Source organism: Pomacea canaliculata, linkage group LG4 (assembly GCF_003073045.1).
Source record: "Pomacea canaliculata isolate SZHN2017 linkage group LG4, ASM307304v1, whole genome shotgun sequence".
NCBI classification, from domain to species: domain Eukaryota; kingdom Metazoa; phylum Mollusca; class Gastropoda; order Architaenioglossa; family Ampullariidae; genus Pomacea; species Pomacea canaliculata.
Window position 1 is genome coordinate 22,849,667 of NC_037593.1, and position 25,050 is coordinate 22,874,716.

Consider the following 25,050-nt stretch of genomic DNA (forward strand, 5'->3'; position numbering starts at 1 on the left):
CAGAAGCCATGCACCTGGTAAACCCCAACATATGCTACCTCGTGGGACAATCTTCTACTATACCATTAAACTTTGAGGGAGGAAGCAAAATTTACACAATTAAATCATGAACCCCAAACAACAAACTGAGCTCTGTCTTTGCTGGATTTCTACAGTAACTGTACGGGTAAGTAATAACATGTGGTATTGCTTTTCAGGGGCCAAGGCTCCCATAGAAACAAAAGCAGTTCTTCTTACATAAATGTTACAAGAGGGACAGCAGACCCACCATACATAATAGTTTTGATGGCAAGATTGAACAAGCTGGCATGCTTCTGATGTTGAATGATCAAATAGAAATATGGCAAGCAGCTAGAGATCTAGGTTTTTGGGCTACAGACTAATAGACTTTCTAGGGTATTGGAGCACAAAAGAAGATATAAACTAAACAAGAACAGACATAATAACAGATCTCTAGGTCAAAGGACCCCAGACGCAAAATAACATTATTAAGAGGCTACACAAAGATACTGAGAATAACTCTGACAACGATTCAGATGTGGACCAGCAAGGAGTTAAAGAAATACAGTTAACTGGTCGCTTTATACAATGTGAACGCGCATGACACACTTAGAAAAAAATCGCTAGAAGTTATTAGAAAAATTATACGTAACATAGAGTTCACAATAGAGCATGTACTACAGCGTAAGGTTGGAATAAGACAAACAACAAACTCGCTGATAACACAGCAATAGTTTCACACTCAAACCACAACAATTAGTATCATACATCCTAAAAATCATAAATCAGAGAGAGACGAAAACAACAGCATTAAATGACAGATTCAGCCCTTTACACTACTCCTCATTCCATTAAACCTTCCCAATAAACAATCTCATAAAAAGCATAATCTATTTCTTATCACACAAAGAAATAAATTAAAATAATACACTCCACCCTTTTTATAACAATTCTCACAGCCTTCAGCTTACTTTTATTATAAAATTACAAAACACATGGAAACAACAAGTCTACGTAGAACAAACTCAGACATTACAAAACCAAAAACAGAACCAAACCATCAATTTCTCCAACTACTATAGGCCAATGTCTTAAAAAAAAGACATCTGTTTCAGATTTTCAAACCTTCCTAAGACTTACCAAAACTGTTACAAAAATTAAGAAACAGACATTGGCAATAGTTTTTTTCATGATTGTGATACAGCGCAATAGAAATTAGCTAAGTGTAAGACTGTGGTACCCTTAAAAATGACTACACACAAACATATCAACAAAACTAACATTACCCCCCTCGGTGGGAGTTCTGGCACCTCTAACCTTGTTGAGCTCTGGATGGGCTTTGGGTGAATTGACAACATAACTGATGTCTGGTCATGGCGAGTCACAACGATCGACAGACCGAGTCAAGCTGCGAATGTCTTGATGGTTACATATGGTAATGGTGCAAAGTGCTTAAGAATCATGCACAGAATTTTCATCAGGATTTCGCTAAGCAAGTCATGTTATAGAATATTCATATAATGTACCACTTACATTGTTAAGGCATCATATGTTATGAAATCATAGCGAATTTGAATTACTTCTTAGGTCTTGTGATGAGGCATACATAGGCAATACAAATATCATATGCAGGTTGCTGGAGCACAGATGTAATGAAAAAAAAAAAAAAAAAGAAAAAAGCCATTAAACTCTTGGAATAACAGATGTCATCAAATCAAGGCAAGACAGTTAAAAAAGAGTGACTTAAGAGACAAACGTTGGAGTATATCAAAGAGCTTTACGAAATCAACAATGTCTGTCTTTATAAGTAAGGAGTTTTTAGAGTGCCTCTTCGGAAGAAATGAGGAAAAGAAGCTTTGTTATTTGGATATTTTGAGCTTTAATTGAGGATACGTGCTGATGTTCTCTGCACTATCACTGTTATTGGGAGCGGTGATTAAGAGTGCTAAATGAATGGCTTCTCTCACCTTCTTTCATCTTTGTCATAAGCTCTATAAAATGAAAAACACCCATAAACAATGTTCATGGGGTAGCTTCTTTTAAAACATATCTATTGATTATCATAAAATCTGCTTGTCGAAATCTTGAAATTAACCCATGCATCTAAAGCAATGTAGGATTACACCAAAAAGTGCAAGATTTTCAATCACGTAATTAACAGAATCCAAATTTTCTTTAAGTTTTTCTGTGCAGGTCATACAACTGCAAACTGGACATTGAATGTGAGAATTTGTCACATTCAAAAAGATATTTAGCTGAAATATTTGAAAAACGGGGAAAACTAAAGAAATATTTCTAACTGGCCATCTTTTAAGGATATTTAGCATTTTCAGAATCTGTCTGTTAAAGGCGGAGCTGACGCGGTACACTGCTGAATCATTTCATCCAAGACATTCTCCTTTGTTTCAAGATCTGTCATAAAAACAAGTTACAAAAATCATTGAGAACTGGCTTCTGACAATGAAAGTTGCATGAACATGTAAAGATTCAGAGGTTATTCACTAGGATTTCAAAAAGAGGGGCCCAGGGACCCTCTGAAAGGATGAAAAAAAAGGGGGGGTCCTTTGACAAAACCAGGGAGCCATCACAATAATATGTGTGTGTATTTGACTATACAGCAAAAAAAAAAAAAAAAAAATCACAAAAAAACTAAAGATTGATCTCAGACAGAATTTTCTTTTATTGATAAATTATTTTGTTATTAGTGTGATCAGAGCATTAAAAATTTTCAAAACTTATTCATCTTCGTGTCAGCCTCACTGGTGCTGTTACTTAATGTTTTACAACACTTCCCCTGTCCCATCAAGGCAGCAAGTGAATCCTGTTGCTTAAAATGTTCTTCCCAATTCTATCTGTAAGGGTTACATAGCCTTAAAACAACTCAGGGACTTAAATGTTGTTCTGTTGCACTTTTTGTACTACACACTATGTGCCAACATACTAGTCCTAATCTGTAATCAATTTGCTGGATGATGCTATATTTCTTATACATTCTGTAGACAACCAATCACAGATTACCTGAACACAGATGAGTTCCAAGGATTCTTGTCTGACTAGCAGAACTACACCCAGCAGCACCTCTGAAATAATTTTTACAAATACAGCTTCTATCAAGTAACCCATGTTTAATGCAAACATTATCAAAGGTATCTCTCACTGGGCTTTAGGTTTGTGAGGTTTATTGCGAGCAGAATGACTAAAACGGGAAACAAAACAGAATCTTTGATACCACACTTTATACGCCAACTAATTTCAACAGAAGAAACGTGCTTTTTTTTAATAAATATTTTACATTTATCTATCATAAGCAACTCAATACTCAAACTGTAACTCAAGTTCAGTACTGTAGATAAGTCATTCTTTTGAGTTTTGCTAAATCACCCATCCCACAACCCCATACACTTAGTTTTTAAACAGTTGTCTTTAACAAAAAGCCATAAACTTCTGCTGGTGTGTAAAATCACGAACCAATATTATGCACATGAAACAATACAGGACTAATGCTATGTAGGTGAAACAAAGCTGAACTAATATTAAGTAGGTGTCATGTTTCTCCTGAAATAGTTTTTCTTTGCAAATGTTTATAAAATTTAAAGCCTCCAATTCCTTGCTATAGAGAGAATGCAAGCTAACTATAAGTCAGTTTAAAGGTTTTGTTTACACTATTAGTGTGAGTAGCCTTAGATGTTTACCAGGGTTTCCCATCCATAAAATGTAGGCGAGTTTTCAGTACAACAATTAAAACTCTTCATTTTTTCAGACCCTCAGATAATACTGTTGGAGGTTTTAGTCCCCAGTAATAATAAATAATGAAAATGCACAGTATGATTATTAATATGACCTTTCTCGAGTTTTCATATATTTAAAATATGTCACTGACATTTGATGATAATAGGGAAATATAATTGTCCATGTCTGCGGTTGTTTATTACATGTCTTATATAAAGAACCTTTCAATAAAATCTTAAATATTGTCTGACCTACTAGAAAAGTTGTTTTATGTGATCTTCACAGCTGAACCCTTTTCTCTTTTTGGCACACATGAGAATATTTGCATGTAATACAGGTTACCTCATATTGAGTTGTGCTATTTTTGAGTAGTGTCTTTTTGTTAAAGCTCAAACTATGGCAAAGTTATCTGTCTTGAACAAACAGAGCTACTTACGGAAATTATACACATGTGGCAACCAAACTTATTCTTGCTTGATTATTTCCCACACAAACTAATAGTCTCACAAAGTAACATTCATCAGTCTAATTTACAAAGTGCTTACTTTATTGTCTAAGACAGTGGTTCTCAAAGTGTGGTCCGTGGGCATAGGTCAGGTGGTCCGCGGCTGACAGTCGTCATATGTCAGCAAAGTGATGTTTAAAGTGATGCATTCCTCGCATTAACATTTTAATTACAAAGAACGAGGTACGTAGTGTTATGTTAGCTTATTACTATACTACTGTCACAGAATTACATTTAGTTTTGAATTGTAATCAAACTAATGCGGCAATTTAAATTTGAAATTCATAGTACAGAGTGATTTTTAGGCCTTGGTGGTCCGCGATATTTTTTACTTAAGTACAGTGGTCCGCGGTCAGAAATACTTTGAGAACCACTGGTCTAAGAGCTTAACGTATCCTTTTCTCTGTCCAATAAAATTAAGCACAATTGTAAACATTTTTAGTCATGAACGTGCATTGAAGTACACAATGCAATGCTTACCTCCACTGTATATTATTTTTTGATTTTTTCTGGATGAGATTTATTCCTTCCAGGACATTTGTAATATCATATATTCTTCTTTTTTGCACCTCCAGTTTTTCTGAGGCTCTGTTTAAGTCAACCACCTACAATCACAAAAATTTGAATAAACAATTCCAGGGGATCAAATCACTACAAAGCCAGCACACTTTGCAAATAGATATACACAGACAGGTCTATTTTCATATTTATGTTGATGGTCTTTAGAAATGTAGGAAGAAAATGTCTGAGTCACAACAGCATATCTTAATGTTACAGTTACAGAATAAATTTTAATCATGACTAACAAAATGAGGATCAATAGAACTCTTCGCCTAACTGGAAGAAGTTTGACTTTATGCTTATTTCAATCACCTGCAGCTATATTTTAACTACTTGGTGTATCACACATTCAGTCTTCTTGAGGACTAGTGGAACATTCATAAAACAGGATGAGATGTTTCGGAAGTTTATCATCTTCCTTCAGATCAGATTATTACTTAAGTCTCAGCTTTGGAGACAGGCAACATTTGTATAGTGTTTGCTTGTGGAATCAATTCTAGTAACCAATATATCAATATTCAAATTCCCCATGGCCTGGTGTGTGACATTGTTTTGACAAATAGTGTCTTCACTTCATGTAGACTGTGTAGGTTTACACTTGGTTTTTAGACACAACTGCAGGCCATTTTGATACCCTTCTACTGTCATCAGGTGCTTCTGATATATTATGTGGATATTGAACAATGCCCCAATACTGTGTTTAAATTATTTTATTCCATTTAACTACCCATGTGTGATACTTTCTAGATGTACTAATTTTGAAAAAAAAAAAAAAAAAAAAGAAGAAAGAGTTTAGTCACACTTAAACCCATCCTTTATTTAAATGAGAAAATTAATAATTGGTGGATAAGTAGATGAGACCAAAAGACATTTACCCCATCTGGAGCACTTCTCAACAAGCCAACAAACTTTTTCGTCAGAAGACCTAGAGAGGTGTCATATCGAGTTTTTTCTGCTGGTGAGCGTCCACACGTTGCTTTACACAAGAGAGAAAAAGTGCTATAAACATTATAATTCTGAAAAGCAGGATAGAAATCAATATGCTTCTAATAAATTTTATCTGTATTAAGATAATATTCACGAAACTATCAACATAAAGTGATCATATCACTAGCAAAGTGCAATTTTACAAATGACTTTTAGATCACATCCTCTACAAATTTACAATAAGTGATAAGGTGACGAATGAAAAAATAAGATTCTGTATCCAACAAAATTTAGCACCACAGCTTTTTTTTTTTCATATGCTGAAGATGCTGAAGTTGAATAATCTATTCAACCATACGAAACCATTTTTTCTTTGAACCTGAGTAGGGTAAAATGATATGCATGTTTAAAAAATGTGATGTTCGGTGCAAAATAATGAGCTTATGTGGAAATAAATTTACACAGTCCAGAGCGAACCAGAAGCTGTAAAAACAGATCAACTGCACTAGTCAGCTTCTCTGTTATTATGTTAGTGGATAATATACATCTTTCTCTTGCACTTAAAAAAAAAAAATCAAGCTCATGATAAAGATGAAAATGATAATAGTGCTGTGGGTAGTGAGCTCTATGTTCTAAGCAAAGTTCACATTTGATTGTCCTTATATCAAGGAAGCATTTTCCCTAAAAAACATGTTACCCCATCAGCCATTAAAAGCAGCATTTTACCAGATAGTTAAAATAGCAGCATCGGAGGTGTATCCTAAACAATGTAGTAAGGTATCATTGTTGTAAAGTTGATGGGTGGAGGGGATTAAAGGATTAAATCTTGTTTGTGTCACCTCTGTGGTGAAATCTTTGTTGCTCTTGACCATTGCTTTCATGTGACCTACTCAATTAAAAGCAACATAAAAACAAAAAATTTCATTAACTAAATGTCTGCTTTCCTTCTCTTTTGATCAACTGAAAATTATCTACTATTACCAGCGTGTAATTTGTCAACATTACTATGCCTTGTTTTTACAGCTCTGAAATAAGGTCATCTTTAACACCTAAACTGCATACTGGCTACTCCCTCAAGTACAAAGCAAACTGGTTGCTGTTTTCGGCCTAATTTTCCTGACCTCACTCTACACGAGCTACTCTTCTACTGACCACATTCTGTCCTCTCAGTTCACAAAAATGTAACACACCACGCATCTAAGCCATTTAAATGTTATCAAAATACAAATATTTCAAGTTTATGCTTAAGAGTAATCCAATTTTTATGCTTAAGAGTAATCCAAAAACTTGAATATGGTATAACTAAGGTGTTTCTCATTTGCAAAGGATAGTTGTTCTGAGCAGTGGAGGTATGTGGTCAATTAGTGTTTAATCTGCCACTATTTTGTCACAACAGTAAAAAATTCATCCTCAAATGTGCGTACTGATGATGATGAATGAGCAGACCACAGCCAATAGAAAAACTTTCCACATTATGACAACACTAAGGTTCCTTTCCAGACTTTGTAATGAACTTATAAGTGAAATATTATTGTCACTTGACTATTTTACAAGTTGTTGGCATTTCGAGATTAAGCTCCATTTTTTTAAATCACTCTTAAAGGTGAAACAGTAAGTGTTAAAATGCAACATAGGATCAGGCAGACACAAAAAAAAAAACATTAAGAGTGCACATGATGTTTCCTCTGTCAGTGTTGGGCTACCAAAGTTGTTTCTTGCTCAAAAGAACATGATGCAATAAAAAGAAGCAGTGAAGTAACAGTTACCTCTTGGACTTGCCTCTGAACCCCTTCTTCGCTTACAACTTTTGGGAGTTTTGAATCCCTCAAGTTTGACATCTTCTAAATCCAATTTCCGCTTCACCTGATAACATTTAAAATTGGAAATGATGATGATTGGTTTCTGCACAGCAATATACTGCATCTCAGTCAACATTAGCTTTATGGCATAATGGATAGAAAAAACTAAAAAAACAGAGATCCCATACCTAAACATGCCTGTCGACATGGCACTGTCTGTGTGAACCATACATACAATGAATGCAAATGATGACAGAGTACCTATAATGAAGCTATGAAACGTGCAGCTCCTTGTACACCAATGAAGACCATTTAAGTGATCCACTATTGAGACAACTTATACTGTTTTCTCATGTGACACAGACTCATGTAATGTTAAATCATTTAATAAACTCACTTGAATAACTACACAAGCGTATTTCTTGTACTAGTAGATTCCAAATTCCTGCATATGTTAAAAGGTGATAATTACATTTTCTGTCAGAAAGTGCACCCTTTCCCGTTGGTGTCTATATTTTTCTTTTACCAAATAGCACTGTGCATTTGGTAATGTTTTTTTTTAAGTTTGACATGTGATGACATCTGTCGAAAATGGGCAACTGGTTAAACTCACCATGAGCAACATTGCTTCACCTCCAAACCTTATTTAACTGGATACTAATACGATTGCAATCTATAAACCAATTTTACTTAGAAATGCTAAACTTCAAGTAAAGAACCATCGAAGTTACTCATGCTAACGCTTTTATTAATAACGAAAAACATTTGTAAATGTCATCAAACGACCCGACAACAGCGTCACTACTCGTATTGAAAAGCTTGCACTTAGTTTAAAAGACAGCAGATAGGATGATTGGTGTCGATACTACCCAAATATATAAATACATCTGCCTTTTATTTCAAACAGTTAGAATCACCTGTGATCTGCCTGTTAATGATGTTTTGCACGGCGATTGACTGGAGGTTGTTGACTGAGGTGTGTAAGCACCTATCTGCTCCGCTTCCAATACTCTGTTGCGCTGGCTGCTGTACTCGTATGCATAGTCCGCCGAAGGAGAACACAAAACAGAAGATATGTTTGCAGTCTGTGCTGTTGTTATTTCCAGTGGTTCTTGTTTTATATCGGAAAGTCCTCTTCGATGAACGAGGGTTTGCTTCCTAGGCATAGTATCTTCCTGCGAAACAGAGCTTTAAAGAATCCGTACGTTCATTCCGTCATACGAATATTTTGAGTTGAAAAATATTCTTATCTGATTATGCTTTTAATGAAATAAAGTCACAAATAGTGACAATATTTTTTGGCAAATGCACTCCAGGCTTCATGTAACTTTTATTTCATTATGATGATTCCCGATGACCACGATTGCCTCAAGCATCGAAACTCATAAAGTCGTTTCCCGACAAAACTGTTCGGCAACAAAGCCACAGCGAGATTGGCGCGAAATCGAATTTCCCGCGAAGGGAAGTATCTGAAAAAACCTGGAACAAGCACTTTTATATGTATGTAGTGATTCCTGGGGTTAAGTTTATGCAGATATAAAAATGCACCCTTCTGTTTAACTGATTATTTAAAATCGGTTTCCCTCGTTAGTCTGTTTTGATGGCAATCGGCTTCGAAGTGTGAGGGGTAAAGAAATTTTAAATTGAGCGTAAAATGCTCGATGCCTGGCCATTCTTGCCGGCAGGAGAGGCGAGAGTTTTGTGTCGTTGTATTTGGCAGTCGTTGTATTCGATACGTGGGAAAATGCATGCAATAATATTTTAATCGGAGTTAAATATTCCTTCTAACTACGGACTACAATAGATTAAGTCAATGAATTTTGATGATTTTTTGAAAGAGAAAGTGCTATATAGATGTCTTCTTACAAAAAAAAAAAAACTAGAAAAAAGCTTTCTTAACTTTTTAAAAATTACTTCTTTCAAATAAAATTATCCGATTTACTGATATGGTAAAACATAAGCAACTGCAAGTTTAAAAGGTATGTGTCACCAGGTTCATAGAGTAAATATCCCCCACACCTCAACACACTCACAGCTAGAAGACTGCATGCCTTTAAAAAAAACTATACATATAGTTGGAATAAATTAACACGCTAAACAGATTTTTTAAGGATCCAAAGAACCTTAAATTACCAATAAATATTACACATATGTACAAAGTAATTGTTTTTCGTAAGCGGGAATATATGCCACGATAACTTTGTCTCAGTTAAAATAATATTCATGAAGGAGGAAAACAAAGAGAGCCTTTTTAGCAAGTTAATTAATATTATTGGCTGGCGATCGAGTGGAGGTGGGGAAAGAAGGCGATCGACTTGCAAGCCTTTGTCAATATAACAGACTTTGTCGATCTTAATTGATTGAGGCTTATGTTTGAAGTGGCTTAAAAAATGCAAAAATACCTAAAGCATGGGATATGTCTTCCATTATTATTATTTCACGACTATTAATGCTAGGGGTATAACTCGGATGACAGCCATCGGTTGACATGCGCAATCATATCCTGCCTACTCTAAAGCGTCCTTGGCAACATGGGATACGGCGACGTATTTTGCGTATAAGCATTTGTAAATACTGATCAAACGGGTGAGCAAATGCAGTATCTTTACCAAGTATAATACTCATATCGAGATTCTATCACTAGTCCACGCAAGTAGATCGATTTGAAGTCGTTGACTAATTAATTGTGTGGATTTTTATTATTCTTAATTTGCTGTGTGGTTTTTCGTCCACTGTGTGAATTATATACAGCTGTTACTCTGTTAGACCAAAGCAACTGTGGGGGATCTTCGCTTGTACAGATCTCCAGGGTGCTGTGTGATCTCTCCGGCAGAGGCTGTTAGACCTCGTAATGGTGTATGCGTGTACAGATCGATCCCCGACTGCTGTGTGTGTTCTTTCTGGTGAATGCTATATATATATATAGCTGTTTCATGCGATATACTAGTGCTGTACGTCTGCCCAATATTTGAACAGGGTTTCGCCTCCTTTAACTTTAACTGTGTGTGTATATATATATATTATTTGTTTTCGTACCCTAGCTCAGGGTGCTTTGTGTCTTATTGTAGGCGGCAGTGACCCCTGAGGCTTGAGTAGAATATGTGTATGTGTTCCAGTAATAATTCTGTTTAATTCTCTTTTTATTGTTATTTTTGTCAGTAATTGTACTTTTGTCTTAGACAGCCTAAAGGCAATTGTTTGAGTTGTGAAGAAAGAATGTTTAAGTGACACTGCATGTAGTGTGTAACACCACCATAGAGTTCCTGACACCAAGCCTGCATTTGAAACCTTTGCTTGGCCTGTCTTAGATGGCTTCTGCATACCTTGGACCGGAGTCACCACCGCCACTGGCAGTCATTTCAGAAAGTTACCGACATCATTACAAGTTACCTGTATTGGGTTCATTGGATTGCTACAACCTTGGGGTTCAGTATGAAGACAGACTTTTTTCACTGCTGCACAAGTATCTGGAGTTGAATACAACTGATCAGCTCTGTTATGTAGGAAGCTCCAAAGATTGCATGGCTGACAGGTTCGTGACTTTTTAAGTAGTTTAACATTAACTATAATGGAACACTTTAAAATTCTGTAAAATTATTTCTTTAGCTTTTATTTACAATCTGGTATGTTTGTTTTGAGACCATTTTTATTGCACAAACCTGAACAGTTTTGTACTTTTACTTTGGACTTATGAGTAATATTTGGCAGGAAACCAAGAGGAGTAATCCTATAGGTAGTGCTGAGTCACTGACAGAAACAAGAAATTGTGGATGGATACTGTAAGCCTGTGTAGGAAAGAGGATAAAGACGTTCGTTGCATGTAACAGCGCTTTGCTGTTCTTCCTCAAGGAATTTTTTTAAATTAAAACTTTAAAGTATTGCTTGATTCATAATAGTTGATAAAATAAATGAAGTGCTCAGTTCTCTTAATCCCATTCAGAGGATTGTAATTTATCACAAACAAGTAGCAGATCTTTTTAACTTTTTAAGCAAGTTAAGATAAGCAAGGCTCTAGGTCCAGATGGCATATGTAGCAGAACATCATGTTTCTTTGAGAATCAATTAGAAAGCATTTTTCAACACCTGTTTCAGTGCTCTCTAGATTCATTCTCAATCCCTTCTGCTTGGAAATTATTTACCATTATACTAGTTCTGAAGAAAGCTTCAGTTATTTGAGGAATAAAAAAGTATTGAAATTTCTGACATGATAGTTTTAAACTGCTCTTCACTTTTCAGAATTAGAGAGAAATTCTGTCTCTTGGAACCTGTGCAAACACTTCTTCCAGGCCACTTTCACTATGCCGAGACTTTCAACAATAAGCTGGTACCCATACAGATATCACATGTGGGTGCAGAGGAATATTTCCATGAACTAGCACAGGCAAAAATGAGCAATGGCAAAAAGAAGGAAAGTGTGCTAGATAAAGTGCTTCTATATGACTCATGCCGCTACCTGACCAATCCTGCAGTCTTATATACTAATATTGCCAGCTGCCTTGCACCTGGTGGTATCCTATTGATAGTGCTTCGCCCAGCCCATCTTTCTACTTTGCCATTTTCAAAAAGTGCACATCAGCGGTAAGAGTTACACATTTTGTCCATATCCTTACAAGTCATGTGAAGGTTATTTGTCTGTTACAGCTTGAACAAGAAAGTTAGCACTATCTTAATGACTGAATGTTGGCATGATGAGCTGTTGAACAAGTGTTGCAAAAGAAAACAGATGACCCAATGCTACAATGTTTAGCTACAGGAATTACCCAATGAACACTGTTACTTTCTTATTTTTAACTATCAAATCTGATATTAATTGTGTTGTTAAACATGTTACACTGCATGGTTTACAGAGCAACAGTTATAATGGGATGTTTAGCTAGCATATTTCCCCCACAAGCCTAGACCCACCTGGAAAAACCCCGAGTAACCTGCCAGTCCCATGCCCACTTGAAGGAGGAGGGTTGTAAAACAGCCATACTGCGGAAACTGCAAATGCAACACAAGCACAACGGGAGCCTGGACGAGAAGATCCCTCTTCGGAAGGGCCTATGTGTTGGTGAAAGCTAGCTCGCTTACCCATCTTCTCACGGCCAGACAGACATGGAGGAGATTGCTCCACAGCATGGCAGAGGCAGCTGGCATGACATGGTTCCAACTGGAAAGTGACACCCAGAACCAGATCTGATGGCGTGGTGTAGTTGCGGCCCTATGCCCCACTGGGGGGTGTTTAGGAACAAGAAGATGTGCTTTAAACATAGTGAAGCACTGACCACTGTGTTTTGTGACTTTTACCTTTACCTCCTTTTACCTGAAGAAGGCTTTGTCACCAAACAGTTAGCATGCTCAGTTGTGAGCAGACGATTATAGGCCTGCTTGAACCTATGGCTGGAAACCCATTTCCTCATCCATTCAGCAGCTGCTTAGGAGAAAACAATACCTGGTTAACCATGCTGTGCCACAGTCACTGTGAACCCCTTATGTTCAATGCTCCCATGTTACTAGTCTTATTACCTTGACATACCATTTACTCTGTTTTGTAACTGCATGTACTGAATTTTTTTTTTCTTTGGCAGGTTAGTTGAGACAGACATACCATACATGGAAACTGTAAGAAATCTTCAGAGTGTTGGCTTGGATGTTGAGTGGGACCTGGAATGTCTTCCAGTATGCATACCAAAACGAAAATGGTTAGCCATGTTGCATGAAAAATATCCACCACAAATGGAAATAATTTCACAGGAAGAAATCCTGGCTGGCCTGCGTGAGCTTACTGAGGGCATTTTGAAATATGAAGGCGATGAGGTATACTTTAATTTTCATAGTGATACTGTGATGATGCACATTAATCTTTTAATATCCCTTTTGTTTGTTTAAATGTTGAAGTTGTTGAATATGGGACCAATTATAGCTACAACTGAATTGTCGTTATCATGATAGAATGATAGATGCAGGTTTAAATTGCTTTTAGATTCATTTCAAAGCCCCTTATATATAACACAATACTTCTGTGCACCAAAGGTCTTACTTCCAGCTTCCAAAAATCACCATGCTTGAATGGTTCGAGTGACTGACAATGGCTAAATGTTACCTGTGCATGTAGTATGTGGGTCTTCACTTTCCTTGTGTGTGTTAGCTGTGTGAAGGAAAATATAAAACTGCAGAACTGTTTTTGCCAAGCACAGGAGTTAGCCACCTTTAAGTGGAAATGGCTGTTCATTTTCTGCAAATATGCACTGTAGTATTTCTAAAATTAATCTTTGCATGTGTGAAACTTGGAAACTTTAAATATGATATACTCTGTTCTATAGATTTTGTCAGTGATATAATGCTCTCTGTTTAACATGAGGTACAGATAAATTTCATTCATTTCGATTCTTTGATTGGATTATACATTGTTATATACTTATATTTTATTATACTCTACAGTAGAATGTGTTTGGAACAGATACTGCACACATAAAGGCTGCTGAAAAGCTCAGTTTATAAATCACCACTCTCATCATTAACTTAACACCATTAATGCAATGGTGTCTTCCAAGCATTCCTATAATCTCTAGACTTTTCAGTGTCCTACAAAGGAGAAGACATTTAACTTGCAAAGATAGTGAAATATTATTATTACATAATAAAATGGTGAAGAAAAACAGGACTAAGTTATGGCTTTTCCTACTAAGAAGTTGAAATGTAAATTTTGAAAAATTACTGAAAAATTCCTCAGAATATATTAGGAACTGTAATAAACCATGTTAGCCAAACAGCTGTTTACCTAAGGAAGTTGCATTTCTTTACAATTTAAAAAAATAACTTGCCATATTGATAAATGTTAGATCATCCTAATATGTTGCTCTAAATCTAATGTACTGGTTCCAGACTGGTGGCTTTGATAGCATTTCCTTGAAAGCAGATGATTTAGAGGTACCAGTGTTCTTAGCACACTTAAACAGTTGGTATAATTGTATTATTTGAGTGCACATGCAACTAGGTGCTCAAAAGAGGTATCGGATCACAACAGCAAAAGGGAATGAAGCTAATGTATTAATATTCATTCATGTAATAAAATGAAAAAAGTGAAATATTTCTAATATTTTTTCTTCTTTGCAATTCTTCACATAGGATCTTGTGCAGCTTGGTTGATGTGTGTCAATGCTGTTTTTTCACAGATAGAGTTCACTGACCGCCTGCTGTTTATCAAAGCTACACAGTCTGTGCTTGAGAATAGCAGTCCAAGCATCCAGCGCTACACCTCTGGACAGTCTGCACCAGCTCCTCTGCAGAAGGACTTGACCCTGACGATGAAAGTGTCTGTGGATACGAAATTAAAGTCTTCCACTAAACTTCAATTTCCTTGAAGGGTTGAAGTCATCATTGTGCCTCATGGTACATTTGATTCAAGTATTCAAGTAATCTTACCTTTTAGGATGCCAGAGTAGATGGCTTATCTGCAACGTGCTGAATTAGAGACTAGCTCTGTAACAAGAGGTGCTGATCTAGGTGTTAGGATGTAAAACATGTTCACAGGAGGACTGATGATTTATCTAGATAATCTGGCACGCTTCCCTAGAGCAGTTCAGTAGCTTATGGTAAAATGCTGACATGAGTCCTGGCTTTAAAAGACTGCTCTGTTTGTCTCACCTGATGTATTTTTCAGTGGACTTTCTTTGGAGGTGATTTGGCATGTGCCTGCAACTGGACACTGGATGTGATTTGTCTTAGTGGTTACTTCTGATCAGGAGATGTCTGTGTTGACACAGATCTGTAGGCTTTCTTTTAACCCTTATTGATCTGTGGCATGTGTCTGTGTGGGGAGGGGGTATGGGTGCCTCATCCTACCAATAACTTTTTCTGAATCTGTGGAAAGTAGTGTTTGAAGTTTTCTGTGGGTGTGGTGGCTCCTTGTCAGGTGTACTTTAAATAAACGCTTTTTCTTTTGGTGTGGAGCAAACAGTTACATCAAATGCATACCTGAATTTGTTATGCTGTCATCTGATGACATCACTGATTTTTATGCAGTACTTAAACCATTTTATTCTGACATTGAACTGTAAAAATCAACACAGGTTCTGTCAGACTTCTAGTTTTGTTGTTACTATACAGATTTCATATTTAGTATCCCCAAATTTCTGTGCTGGTGTGGCTCCCTGACGCAGCACCTGTGTAGTGAGAACTGCAGGATAGGCATGTGGATCTGTGGACCTGTGCTGCGTGGGCAGTTTACAGTGTGTGGCAGCCCCAGGTGTTATAGGTGTGCACTTGGCACTATCAGCGCAAAGGCAAAAGATGATGGAATGTGTGGGCATCCACTGTCTTTTCACTTCGCATGAATATCATATTCTTATTTCTCATGTAATTTTTTTTTAATCACACTAGCTAAGTAGTGATGAAATACCTAAACGTACACTTTATTATTACTACTATTCCTTATTGAGTGAGAATATTAAGTTGCTAACATGAATCAAACAGAAATACACAGTAATTTTTTGCTAGAAGAGCTCAAGTAAATTATGAAAATATTTTTTCTACTCATTTGACATGGCTTGGTACGCGATACGCATACCTCGCTGGGAGTTAGATTCTGGGTAGGAGATCCTTGCCTGTCATCAAGTACGGCTCAATTGTTTCCATTTCTTTTACTGTAGCAGCTGATGCAGTACCATAAGAACCAGCCACTCATCATACACTATTAGCCCCATCTTTGATGTTCTCTTAAGCTATTTCATTGCTTCATTAAAGTTGATAATGTTATCTCCACTGCCACCATTTTATTGGACTGTCTCTAAGCATTTTTCACATAGCTGTTGGTGGGTGATCCATCGGGGGTCAACAATCACAACTAATTTTGAAAGTTTCCTCTTAATGAGTGCCAGAGAAGAATGGGTTTGACTGGAAATCATTTGGTGCTTATGGACATCGTATAATAATAAACCTTATATGTAAAGCAATTTTAAGCCCACATTTGGAGCCAAAGATGTTCCAATGTACTCTAAATAAAGAGAAAATTGACTGCTTTGAAATGTCTACTTTTTGTGCAAAAAAATTGAAGGTTTACAAATTATTGGCAGAAGATTTGCCAGACTTTATCTACCTTTTTTCAAACAAACATGTTGCGGACACTTACCTTGCACTGAAAATTTGCACTAGTCTCAGGCAATGGCAAACTATGATTACCGAACGTTGTCTCGTTTGTATTCTGCATGTTTACTAAAATAACCTGTCAATGCACACCACTGATAAGAGGATCCATAAGCAACAAATACATCAATCAGAAGGTCTTTATTATTGAATTGTCAAACTTTGAGCTTTTTTCCAGTTCAGTCAAACAAACCAAAGCCCATATCCCCGTCTGATTCTTCAGATTCTTCCTTTTTCTTAGCCTCTTCTTTTTCAGCTGGCGCTGCTGCTGCAGGGGCACTTGCAGCCTGCGTGGCAACTGGTGCGGCTGCTACAAATTTTGATGGGTCCTTCAGGTACTCCTTTATCTGCAAGTAAATGGTCAATCAATTAAGATGAGATGCAATATAAACCCTAAAAGTTCGTCTTACTTGGATGCATGTTATAGACAGTTACAAAAATCTGTCACCTGTGCGTATTACTTCGAATGCTATTCACTATTTCATGCGATAACACTGGAAAGTAGCCAATCTCCAGAGAAGCTGCCTTGTCATTTTCCTACTCCCCATTTCCCTTCAATACCACCTTTGTCCATCCCTTGTGCCCTTCAGTTAAAGCCCACTTTTGATCCTAGCATCCTGTTTAAAAAAGCACACATCTTGACACACCTGAGCTTGCTAGGCAGAACGTTTTAGAGCCTCGTTGTGGATAGCGAGTTGCAAATCAATTTAAAACTTGCACTACCATGATAAATTGCCTTTCTGTAGTTCTGTCTTATTTTTACGAAGTTCAGTTCCACGAGCCTTTTCACTGCCAGACCCCACAGCTAACAGAATTTTACTTTTCATTCTAGGTCTGTTGACATATATTTTTCTTCAAGATGGAGCCTGCCCATATACTTTTGTGGTAGGAGAAATTGGTTTGATCTTAGGTGAAGACACACAGGGCCTTAGTGAACAAGCTTTGTTAATTGATTCTGTCAAATACCCTCACCTCCTCTCCGGTTGAACCTTTTCTTTTATGTGGACACTAAAAGTTTTCCCTTAAACCTAAGCAATAGTTATTCATTTTTGGTAAGTTTGTCTTTTCTTTTGAGCAGACTCCTACTGGTATGACAGCAGTATCACTGTACCTTGGATGCCTCTGCAAAGTCAATATCTGTTTGGACAGCAATTGCAAGCAGCCTCTTGAAACCATTCACAATCAGATGAGGTGCAGATGCCATTGTTGGCCAGCTGATGGCCAAAGAAATTGCTGCTACATTGAGCACTCCCTGTTTAAATAGACATGGAAAAGATGTAAATGTCATATCCATTTTTCCTAATGAGTGGAAAGTATTACTATAAAACACATACGCAGAATGAACTAAATGCATTCCAACAGAAACTGAAGTTGTTTTTGCAAACCAATTTCATCTGAATACAGTAAAGCCTCTTGTATTAAGAGATTTTTTTGTTTGTACCCCCTTTTAAATGTGACCAAAAATTTATCAGTCATGCATCCTATATAAATGTGATCTCTTTGACAACTACCTCTCCAACCAAATTTTGTGTTTTATTGACCTTTGCATAAATCATGTTTAAAAAATGCATATTTTAATCTTGACCTGCTGCTACAAAAATTTTCCCCACCTGCCACCACAAATATTCATGGCATTGATACCTTCCATATGTGAGGACTGCCTTATTCTCAAGTCTGGACTACACATCATGCACTATGACACCTAAGTTAATTTTGACATTCAAATATTCAGCGTGACCTACCTCCATAAATGATTTGCGTACATCTTCATCGGTGAGGTCAAGCACAGATGGGCTGAACACAGTTCCAGAATCATACACTGCAATTGGTAATGTCATTAAGGTAAATGTCGAAAACGACCATGATTAGAAACTTGATTCAGGATTTATCTTTTAAAAAATAAAACAATAGTGGCACAATATTTAACTGAAAGACTACATAAAACTTTTTTTCATCACAACTGTTCTTGTTTCTAATGTATAAACATTAAGGGACCACTTTCATCCATAAAGAGGATGACAGTACACAGATGTAAATCAATTCAAAACGTACTATTAGAGTTGTACTAATTGCTCTCAGTAATCTGTCTTCAATTATACAAGTTAGCTTCTCATGATTTTCTTTCCCCCTCACCCCCAACGATTTTGTATCTTCAGACTTTTTCCTGGATAGAAAAGGGTCATCCACGCTAATGATTTACTACCAAGTGGTATTTTACCTACAAAACACATATTTCTACTTGCTCTGATCTTATTTTTAAGAATCCAGACTGATATTGTTATCATTCAGGGATAATTAGATATCTTACTTATACCCTGCTGTACAATGATGCATGCAGCACAAACATGGTATCCAATAAAATCACCATAAGATAAAGAACTGGACTCACCATGTTCTACAACCAGTCCATAAGTGAAGGGAGACACCTTCAACATATTCAGAAGAGTACATTCAGACTGCCCAACCTTTTCACCGGCTTTGATCAAGCTGACCTCATTCTGAAAATAAGATGAGTTGAATGTACAGTCAATCAATGCCCTAAGGATGGATGCCAATGCTAGTTTATTTAAATTTCATGGTTCATCACTTTTATTTAATAACACTGTCTTTCAGAGATTTTTAAGCCAAATTTTGAATCACCGCAAGCGACACATATTAATGATAAAAATTATCAAATACACTTTCTGCTGATTAACAAATTATGACAAAAAGTTTGCTTTACTCTGCTTAATTACACATGTATAATCTGATAAAAGATCAATATCTGTTATTATCATGCATGCAAGATGTCATATAGCAGACAAACTTTTTATGTAATGTGGCTTTTTTCTTGATATTAAAGAATGTAAAATGATTACATCCCTTTATTTTTGAAACCTCTTGCAAACACCACCATGACCACACCTCACTGCCCAAAACTGTGAATAAACCTTGTACCTTGCTAATACCTCAGCATAAAAGTACAGAATTAAAAAAAAAAATACTGCCCAGCCTTATCCTGAATTATGTATTCATGTAGAGGATTACCAGAATCTCAATGGTTCCCTTGGTGATTTTGGTTGGAATCTGAAGTGCTTGGAAGAACGATGTTTTTTCAGGTCCAAGAGTTGTAATTTGTGCTGGGATTTTTACATCCAGGGGAGCTACTGCACCTGCCCTGGCTGGAGCCACCACCTTTAAAAACACAACACCTTGATGAAATGCATTATAGTTTTCAGAAACAGAAAAAATACATTGGGATTAAACGTTATTAAGAAATAGTTTTTGTTTACATTAGGTCCTACAAAAATACAAACATTTAATCACAATATAGATCCTTTACTATGAAGCATATTATAACATATCACCTTGTTGGCCAACAGCAGATCTCGCACTTCCACAAGGTCATCTCGTGTGAAAACGAAACCAACGTTGTTCTTAATGCAGGGTAACAGCCTTTAAGAACAGACAAGAGCTATGCATTTATATACACTGCAAACAACCTTCCATGCCATTATAGGTTTGTAAAATATCTGGCTATTTTTTCATGAATCTAGATAGGTGACAAGGGTTTGTACGGTACTATTATATGGACAAATTATTATAAATACAAACTTTTTAAAAAAGAACTGAAAACAGACCCTTTCATAATTTGTATTACATGCTTACTTATTTCACTGTGCCTCTTATCCTTTCTGTTGCACCAGCATTGTTTGTGCTCTTAGTAATTGTAACGTCCTAGTGTGTGCAGACAAATTTATCTTGTCAAAGATGCAAGACACGTATGAGGCAAAAACACGAGTTGGTGCATGCCACACTTTTCTTGTTGCAACGAATATTTCTTGTAAAGCGTGGTTACTGTTAATTTGGGAGAAGAAATCAGAAGGTTAAACTGACCAATGAAATCTAGACTTTACCATGATCATGCTTTAAAGAACTAGCCAGTGAAAAATAAAGTCATACTTTTCAAGGGCAGGATTGCTATCCAAGTGTCCACGAATTGCTTTGCGCATCATTGTATTTTTTCCCATCAGAACCACTGAAACAAAATTTTTTTCTTAAGTAAAATAAACGCCCATAAACACACACCTTTTTAGGACAGGCATCAAATGCACTTCATACTTACATACAATACACGCAAACATGCAAAAGAATAAAAAAAATCATTCCATAAGAAACCGTTTCGAAAAATGGGGAAGGAGGTGGAGCTGGGGCTGGAAACTTTTAATAGTGCATACAATCTCTGTGGGAAGACTGTCACTGCTCTAGAATCATATTTCACATCTACATTTTTTGGCAAGAGGTGAAAACCACTTCTAAAAAACTGACTCACATTTACACACACTTCCGTCATGAACTTTAAGCAATGATTCCATCCCCCAGTGGCATTATGAGATCAACAATTTGTGTTTAAAAATAGCACACTTTTGTTATTGAAGCCATGCTAACCAGCAGGCCACAGCGGGCTGAACGTGCTGCATTGTTGTAACCACAGTAGAAGTCTGAGGTTGCATAAATGAATAAGGGAGGAAAACACTGGAACTTTCAGGAATTGTTCCACTATGGATTACTTCCGTTTACATCCCGAAAAAAGTCGACCTCTCAGGCAAAGGTTTAGTTGATCAAGTGCCATGTTGAAGTCGGCTGATGGTTACTCAATTCAACATGGATTAGTATGGTAATATTTAAATTCAAATGCATGTTTTAATAAAATGTCTTTTTTTGTGGATACATTGTATAAAGACTTTTTTTGAACTTTTGACCTTTCCAATTTGTAAGTTCTGTCCTATACAGTTACAGACTTTCAAATTTTACTACAAGGAAATAAAATGCATATTAAAAAAAATTACACCACATGAATGTATTTAAAATGCTCTTTAAAATGGAGCATCACAGATTGTTGTCTTTATTGTAGGTTAAGAAATATATTTCATTCACCGCTTTGGTTAGCAGGACACCGAGAGAACTCACTGTACCGTAAGATTAGTGTTAATGATTAATGTATTAACCTGTCGACTACAAGCTGCATTTCATGTCTGGCTTATTTTGCCAGCATGACATGTTGTGGTTTGCTTGGAATTTTACTAAATACAATACTTCATTTGCATGTTTAGTCCTCCACGGGAATGTCAGCAATACAAGATACTTAACCCAGGTAGCTATATAAGGGATCAAATCCACACTGTACCAATGTACTGCACCCCTAATGTGTTCATCTTACCAGCCTTCCCACGAAGAGCATGGCGGATCTGCTGCATCTGCTTTGAGCTTACATTGTCAGCACTCACAATGAAGCATTTGGGGAAGTCATCAAACAGTTGCTGTTGAAAGAAAAATATTTTTGTAAAATTTATGAGTATACAAGTAAAAATACAAAACGAAGAGTAGCATTGTCTTTTATTCCAACTGTTCACAATGAATGCTACTAATTGTATGGATATTTATGTCATGTTTCAGGACCCCCCACATGAGTGGCCACGTTGAGAAAATGTGACAAAAGGAAAAAACAGTGAGGACTTACACCTGTGCAGAGAAAGCATATAACAGCTGACCTAATGGGATAACATGCTGGTGGTTTTTTGTTTTTTTTTTTTGGTTTTTACATTACTGGATGCTGGAATGTTTGTAGCATTGTACAAAGGGCATGGGCAGTATCAAGAGTCTACAAAAATACCAGATGTCGCAAACTATATTCACAACTTTTAAATGTCACAAATCCTGCGCAGCATTTAGATGGTAAGCTTATCAATCTATCATTTACCATGTCCTACTATTATGCCTGGACCGTAAATCTGATTATTCTGTTATAGTTGTGAAAAACATCAATTGTTATAACATATGCAAGGAAGCCACTACATAAAAACTAAAGCTTAAAGCTTTGCTATGAGTACTAGCTGATGTCAAACTGGTCAACGTTACTTAAGACTGCCCCATGCTCATATTTATTTATGTCTTACTTAGCTTTCTGCTTCAAAGTCAAATCTATAAAGAATGTTGGCTGTATGTGATTAACCACATTTTCAGTTTACAAATGCTGACAATATTAAGAAAAAATTTAAAAGTGTGTTTTAAAATAAGTAAAACATTACCATGTTTAAACACATGCATACATGTCTATTAAATTTTATTTAAAATTAATTTCTTAGCATTTTTAATAATCACAGCAACACTAAAAATTACAGACACATCAATATTAATGCTTGACAAACTCTACAGTACGGTATGAACTTACAGTGATTTTGAGGAAGTAGTTTGACTTCCAAGTAGTTCTGTCTTCCTTGACCATCTTTGTGAATCAGGGATTGCCCTCAACAGCAGTTTAAAGACAAAACTGCAACAAAATTTCAACATAATGTGCTAAGCATTTTTAGGCATACGCCTGAAACAAAATAGTTTTACAAACAGTAGGCATCAGGCATGCAGATTTAAAGTGTCTTAAGTGGTTTCCCCATAGTACAATACTTAAGTTAAGGACAACTAAGGAATCTGACTGAATAATGCTTCACAAAAATAAGACCTTAACCCCCATTATATAAATATATTGTGTGTATTCAATACCTTGTTAAGCATACTCTATTTTGACCTTTATTTTACATAGAAGTTAAGGTTCTCCTGATTTTATAATTGTGCAAAAGACCTTTTCCTTGTAAAAACAATGAGTCAATAATTTAGACACAACACAATCGCTTCATTGACCACACTTTGTAATACACGTTACGCAAATGCAGGTTTATAGCAACCAGGGGTTTTTTCAACAATTTTGAAATTGCACTACCACTTGTACTCTCTTTTTACATGCAGCACATCTGTTCCGAGGGACTTTCTTAAATAAAGCTAAATAGTATAAACGAGATATTTATATTTGTCATAAAAAGTAAATTAACTAAATTCTCACAGACATACACGATGGGTAGTATAATAAAACAGGCACAAGTATTACATCTGTATATAAAATGAGGCAATGACAAAATTACATGTCTTTACACTATTGATATTAATAACGAAGCCGTTGTCATTGTAACTTGCATCCACGTGTCTGGACTTCACGCCGATTATAGTCCTGCCAATGACTAAAACACCAACCGTGCTCTTTTTATGGTTTATATAGATGTGCACAAATTTAATGTTTTCAACTTATAAAATTCAGTATATAAAAATCGTTTTTAACATATTATTTTCGCTCTATTCACGTGCAGCACGCTCTCCCTTACCTTTTCACTGGGTATAATGGCGGTGAAGAGGAAGTCACGTGAGCTGCTGCCGGATATCCTTGGGATATTTTATGCCTTTTATTTTCTCAATTTTACTAAATTAGGTTTAATTTACAGAAGTTTAGATTCTGGATCCACGCGAGTCAACAAGTGTAGACTTGATCCTCTGATCTTGTCTACAATCCTCCCTCTCCTCTGCCACTTGCGACAGTCACGTGTGCACCAAATATAGACAACTCTATATTGTTGCCGACACCACCACTATTATTGCTACTGATATTGTTACAATTTCAAATCACGCCTAAATTTAAAGACTACCAAAAGGGAAGAGATAATTATTGTCTGGGTGTTTATAAAGCTCTTTAAGCTAATCTTTGATTGTGGGATAAAGCGTTATATTTTTTTGGTTTTAAGTTTGTAAGCAAACTTACTATAACCACTGCTCTGGTACTGTAAACATGCGGACATAACAATATACTGCGAGATATCGTCTGCCGTTGCCCTTATAGACTCCCTTGTTGCGGTGTGCATATTTTATTATTCTTGTAGCCATCTATCCTCATCATTATCGTGTCACACTTTACTTGCTTCATCCCTAATTCTTGGTATAAAATTGAATGATATGAAGGAAAACGCATGATTTTGATTTACTGACACGGAAGACCCTCACTATTTTTCGGCAAGCAATGAGACTGTTTAGTAGTTTTAATCCAATTTAAGTTTTTAAAACTGGCTGACTGTAACTTGTCAGCCAGTCTTATTCACCCTGTACAAACTGGTATAGATCGTTCCTGCAGAGTCAAGTCACAAGTGTCTGTGCATACCACCCAGTCAAGTCAGACTTTCTGCATCAGCGTGGTTATTGCCATAAAAAAATGTGAGAATGTCACTGCACTTGATTCTATCTATCTATTCCTCTTCGTGCATCAGGTTGCACATAAGGCCTCAACCAGAGTCCGCCACCGATGTCGATCGGCTGAAACCCGCTCTAGGTGACCCCATGTCCAGACCTTTCCTTTCATCTCCCTTTCCACTGTTCTTCTCCAAGTTTCCTTTGGGCGGCCTCGTTTTCTTCGGCCGTCTGGAGTCCATCGTAGGGCGACTCTGGAAAGGTCTGCTGTCTGCTGGCGGAGCACATGTCCAATCCATCGCCAACGCCTTCGTTGAACCTGCGTGGTGATGGACTCGGTTTCAGTTCTTCGGTGGAGTTCTT

The 25,050-nt window shown here is 36.6% G+C and overlaps 3 protein-coding genes across 6 annotated transcripts in view; 1 reads left to right on the top strand and 2 right to left on the bottom strand.

Annotated features, from left to right (window-relative positions):
* LOC112561330 (transcription factor E2F3-like) overlaps positions 1-8,980 on the bottom strand; it is a 24,359-nt gene extending 15,379 nt beyond the window's left edge. Inside the window, exons 1-4 of the mRNA XM_025233743.1 lie at positions 8,439-8,980; positions 7,489-7,585; positions 5,671-5,771; positions 4,715-4,839 (exon numbers count right to left, since the gene is read on the bottom strand). Of these exons, the coding sequence (XP_025089528.1) occupies positions 4,715-4,839; positions 5,671-5,771; positions 7,489-7,585; positions 8,439-8,687 (572 nt within the window). The 5' untranslated portion in view covers positions 8,688-8,980. The remainder of the gene's footprint in view (positions 1-4,714; positions 4,840-5,670; positions 5,772-7,488; positions 7,586-8,438) is intronic.
* Positions 8,981-9,780: 800 nt separating this feature from the next.
* LOC112561331 lies at positions 9,781-16,918 on the top strand. 3 transcript variants are annotated; one of them, XM_025233746.1, is made up of 5 exons: positions 9,781-10,107; positions 10,830-11,053; positions 11,758-12,099; positions 13,092-13,320; positions 14,679-16,918. In XM_025233746.1, exons 2-5 carry the CDS (start codon positions 10,830-10,832, stop codon positions 14,865-14,867), a joined length of 984 nt encoding a protein of 327 aa, XP_025089531.1. In that variant the 5' UTR covers positions 9,781-10,107; the 3' UTR covers positions 14,868-16,918. The 3 variants fall into 3 exon arrangements, with proteins under 3 accessions (XP_025089531.1, XP_025089529.1, XP_025089530.1); XM_025233744.1 differs by lacking the exon at positions 9,781-10,107 and adding an exon at positions 10,117-10,424; XM_025233745.1 differs by lacking the exon at positions 9,781-10,107 and adding an exon at positions 10,117-10,408.
* Positions 16,770-23,897, bottom strand: LOC112561332 (60S acidic ribosomal protein P0-like). Of its 2 annotated transcripts, XM_025233747.1 has the most exons (10): positions 23,838-23,897; positions 22,859-22,957; positions 21,848-21,947; positions 20,590-20,665; positions 19,995-20,082; positions 19,675-19,821; positions 19,037-19,145; positions 18,390-18,466; positions 17,759-17,899; positions 16,770-16,994 (listed from the first exon to the last, which is right to left on the bottom strand). In XM_025233747.1, the coding sequence occupies exons 2-10, from the start codon at positions 22,910-22,912 to the stop codon at positions 16,827-16,829; spliced, it is 960 nt and encodes a 319-aa protein (XP_025089532.1). In that variant the 5' UTR covers positions 22,913-22,957; positions 23,838-23,897; the 3' UTR covers positions 16,770-16,826. The 2 variants fall into 2 exon arrangements, with proteins under 2 accessions (XP_025089532.1, XP_025089533.1); XM_025233748.1 differs by lacking the exon at positions 23,838-23,897 and having other exon boundaries at positions 22,859-22,980.
* Positions 23,898-25,050: the final 1,153 nt, after the last annotated feature.